The sequence below is a fragment of the Myotis davidii genome, unplaced genomic scaffold, assembly GCF_000327345.1.
Source record: "Myotis davidii unplaced genomic scaffold, ASM32734v1 scaffold77, whole genome shotgun sequence".
In the NCBI taxonomy this organism is placed as follows: Eukaryota; Metazoa; Chordata; class Mammalia; order Chiroptera; family Vespertilionidae; genus Myotis; species Myotis davidii.
Window position 1 is genome coordinate 1,965,085 of NW_006289713.1, and position 4,574 is coordinate 1,969,658.

At 50.1% G+C, this 4,574-nt stretch overlaps 1 protein-coding gene across 8 annotated transcripts in view; it reads left to right on the forward strand.

Annotated features, from left to right (window-relative positions):
• Positions 1 to 4,574, forward strand: part of ANKRD11 (ankyrin repeat domain 11) — a 220,659-nt gene that overhangs the window by 191,261 nt on the left and 24,824 nt on the right. For all 8 annotated transcript variants that reach the window (XM_015562954.1, XM_006762181.2, XM_006762179.2 and 5 more), the window contains one exon: positions 97 to 300. In XM_015562954.1, coding sequence (XP_015418440.1) covers positions 97 to 300 — 204 coding nt within the window. The remainder of the gene's footprint in view (positions 1 to 96; positions 301 to 4,574) is intronic.

Genomic DNA, 4,574 nt, shown 5'->3' on the forward strand with positions numbered 1-4,574 from the left:
TTCTGGAAATTTCTACAAAGCAGAGAACACGCCCAGGCCCAGCCTCACTGGCTCTACCCCCAGTAACGCTCCACCTGTCCTTTCCTTGGCCTGCAGTAGATACAACACCAAAGCATCCCTCCCAGTCGACAGTGTGTCAGAAGGGGACGCCTAACTCTGCCTCAAAAACCAAAGATAAAGTGAACAAGAGAAACGAGCGTGGGGAGACCCGCCTGCATCGGGCTGCCATCCGGGGAGACGCCCGGCGCATTAAGGAGCTTATCAGTGAAGGGGCGGATGTCAACGTCAAGGACTTTGCAGGTGAGCACTCACAGCGCCCAGGAAACGGCAGGGCAGGGGAACCCTGCAGCAAGTTCACAGGCGGATGTAAGGCTGGCCTCTAGAGATACGGAGCTCTCTGGCCAAGTGTCATCATCCTGGCAGCATTAGCCTTGCACTGGGATCAGCCTGGCAGGAACAATAGTCAGACCCTAGGACCCTGTGGTTCTTTGGGTGTGTTCTAGATGCATGAGGTAGATATATAAGTTGTTATTTCTGAGATGGAGGAATTAGTGTTTCTTGGAAAGTATTTTAAAATGATTTTGTTTTTCCTTATTTGTAAGAGAATTGAGGAATTTTTAGCTATATTACTCTACTGTGTTATATAAACCCCAATTCTGTGCTGAGAATTCATTCTTCCTGGCTCCTCAAGGAGTGCCTCTGGCATATTTAGGAAGAAGTCATGTCGCCTAAGCAGAGGATGCCTTTGTGCCTGTCATCCCAGGGACACCTTTCCATCTTCCAGGGGAGAAATGTCACCCTGAGACTCTGCTTTTAATATGACAAATGGGTATGCTTCCCTGACCTGAGACAGGCTGAGGGAGGGCCCCATAATTGCATTTCAGTGTTGCCCTTTTTTGCATAAAATATTTCCATTATGCCATGATGCATAATCAACAGAATTGAGCTGTTAAAGGGGAATAAGAACATAAGATGAGCAAAGGAGTCTTCATGCAGAATACTTCTAGATTTTTCCCATTGCCCTAGATACTAGTTGATAGTATCTGACCAACATCTAATTTAGCACCTTTTTTAAAAGAAGCAATTTTCCTATATCAAGATTTTTCACAGCACTGGAATTTGTGTCCAAAGGAGTGGACCCTGTTTGCACAATGATGTGTGTGGCCACTCTACCTGATGGCAGATTGAGGCTCTGGGCTACCGCCAGGGGAATTCTCCCAATGTGGCCTCATCTATGTGCTCCATAGAGAGTATGTTTCCAAAATGGGAGATTTTTCTCCCCAAGTGTTGATGGATGAGCTAGACCAGCCGTGGGCAAACTACGGCCTAGGCTAGTTTTTAAGTTGATAAGTTTTTGTATGGCCCATGAATCTACACTAATAAAAGACAAAAATGCTAATTGACCATACCTTTTCTATGCGCATCAGCCAACCAGAGGAGTATGCAAATTAACCCAACAAAGATGGCCGTTAAATTTGCATACTGCAGGCAGATCCTGCTGCGCTGCCCTGTGTAGGTGGCAGCGAGATCCCCAGCTGCTGCCCACCCCAGCGCGGGATCAGGACCTGCCGTTTGTGGCCCAGGGCGGGCAGCAGCACGATCCCCAGCCACAGCCCGCTCCAGCACGGGATCGGGCGTGCTATCTGCCACCAGGGGAGCGGGCCTAAGCGGCTCTCCTCAAGATGCTGTGTTCACCAGTCCTCTACCCTTATTGTTTAAGATTAACCCTGCATGCCCTACCCGGTTTGGCTCAGTGGATAGAGACTGTGAGAGGGCACAAGTTGGGTTGAGAGACATGTCCATGTGTCGTCGTCGTCCGTCCGTCCCCCACGCCCCCCCCAGCCAGTGCACAAGTTTTTGTGCACCGGGCTTCTAGTTATGTTATAAATATCCAAGTGGTCCCTGGCAGAAAAAAAGGTCCCCCACCCCTGCCCCAGATGCTCACTCTGTGTCCTTGCTGCCAGAATTCACTCTAACTCAGACAGATCTTTTCTCCTGTAGATGCATCTGAGTTCTATTGGGGAGTGAGGCTCAGTTGCAGGAAGTGGACTCTGAACGCTGACTCCTTCACACAGAGGTCCCTCAGAAACATCTGCCCTTGGCAGTCCTCCTCCCCTGGGAAAAGGCCCCATTCTAGTCAGACAGCTGCAGTAAAGAATGCAGCAAGAGTGTGTTCTAGAACGGATGGGTTGAGAAGGAGAAAGGGCTTTAGTAGGAAGCCCAGTGATGGCCTGGGGAGGGGAGGGATTCTTGCCAGCTGGGTGGCCATATACCAAGAAGGCCTGATAAAATGTGCACCGACTTCACAGAGACCAGAGGTGAACATGCACAAGAATATAGGCATTGTAGAGATACAGGGTGCTGTCACATCACCATGTTTTCCTAAAGATGATGTAGGGGGATTGGCCAGGCTCATGTGAAACCATCTTTCATCCATCAGCTTAAGAGGAGTGCCACAGCTGACATTGGAATACCAGGAACAAAGTAGGAATGAGAAAGGTAGCACACAGACTTAAGGGAACAGGAAGTAAGAATCTCGTAGGAAGACAGCCCTGCTCCAGCTGTTGGGATCATAGGCCCAGCTGTTTCCCACCCATGCTTTTCATCACTCTGCCTTCCCTGGAATTCTGCCTCTGGATATCACCTGCAAAGCCCTTGGAGCTCTTAAAGCATGTGATAGCTGCTCTGCAACCCTGCCCCCTCCCGCTCCCAATCTAAACGTGGGGGATGTTTCATAGACTGGCTTATTAGAGCCATACCTTCGACCTCCCCGTGCTGCTCAGCTGTTACTTGGAACTACCAGTTTTCCACTCTGAAACTTGGCACATGCCATTTGGAATTCATATACGTTCTACTTTGTTTCTGGTTGGATATTACAAATAAAAAATTAGCAGAATGCCAAAGGAGTTGCCATTTGTCCCAAGTGTTCCTCTTCTTGCCCTGAACCCAGCATTGCACTGGCCAGTGAGGGTGCTGATTGTCGAGGCACATTGCCCACCTGGAGTAGGAGGCAGATTTTATAGCCTCCCACCTCTGAGAGGTTGGCCTTTGCTAACAGGACTTAGTGGGCCAAGGCTGGGCTGGGAGGTGTCTAGAAGGAGAGCAGCGGATCCACTTCTGTAGCATTCAACAACGCCCTGTGTGCATGGTGGGCCTGAGCTTCATGGCCTCATTGAGGCTGGGCCAGAATAGAGAGGCTTCCTCTGTAGGCAGGGCTTCTGCAGGCTCTCCTTCCACTCCAAGACTCACAGTCTGGCCTGACTCAGACCCCTCAAGATACTGGTAGCTTTGAGTGCTTGTAGAAAATGATATTACACCCAAGGCTCTTGTGGGGCAGCCCAATGCACCTATGAGGGTGTGAATTCATCCCCAGGAGAGGGAAGACACAATCCTGCCTTTGCTGAAGCAGAGGCAGAGGGAGGGATGGTTGGTGGAGTGTGGAGGTGCCGGGCCACCAACCGCCCAACACAACAGGGCTTTCTCCACACTCCATCTCTGACCTTTGTTCCTTCCTGAACAAAGGTGCCATTGGGTCCTGCTCTGCAGCCAGGGACAGATTTACTGCAGAAAGCCCTCTGGGTAAAAGATCACAGATTCTCAGCTGACACTCTCAGAACGTGTGCCGTGAGCTCCTGGAGGTCCCTGTCCTGCCTCCTCCTACCTTCTTGACCCCTAAAGAGATTACTGCCTGCAATGGCACTTGAAGACAGTGGCTCTTTTGCCTTCTTTCTGCTTGGCTCCTCTGGCATTTTAAAGTTGCTGTTACATTTACCCTGAAGACTTAACCACTCAGGCCCTGCCCTCCCCTGGGTCCACCTAGCACCCTCCACATCTGCACACAGCAGAGACGCTATACCTCTGAAGTAATTAGCAGATGTCACCCACAACCAGGAATTCTCCACACTGCTTTTCTCAGGTTCTGCTTTCATCCTCTTCCCAGTGAGCTTCCTGTCTTCATGGCTCTAGGTGAGGGGGAGGCAGTGGCCTTATGAACTGTGTATGTTTAGCAGGGGCACAGTGCTCAAGAGATGCTGAGAGGCTAAGAGGCTGACTGTTTGATACCAAGCAGTGTTTCCTGGGAGATTGGGCAGAAGTGGGGTCCAGCTCACAGAGTGTGGGGAGAGTGCATGTGTCTTCATCCTGCGTTCCTGTGAGGGAATTACAGTGGACATTCAGAACCCTGTGCTGGAAACACCTCCTCAGTGATGGGGCATCACATCTCTGTCCATGGAGGGGTCCTGATTGGTTTGTGCTTGTGGAGAACTGCCGAGGAGGTGGGTCCGGCCTTCCCACTGGTCTTTGCTTCTATTATTATTTGTGCCTTGGCAATGGAAAATTCCATCATCTTCATCATCGGAATGTGTCATGTAAGCAAGCAGCAATGAGCAACTGGGTAAATGTAGAGAAGGCAGGCAGAGCATGGAGCGGCTGCACAGATTGGAGCACTCAGCTGTGTAATAGCATTTAAACCAAATGATTTGGATACTATGACTTTCAGTCATTTCAGAAGTGGGGTGGAATTTATGAGAGTGGCTGGGCCAGAACTAGTTTGATATCCTGTGCAGAGACTTCTT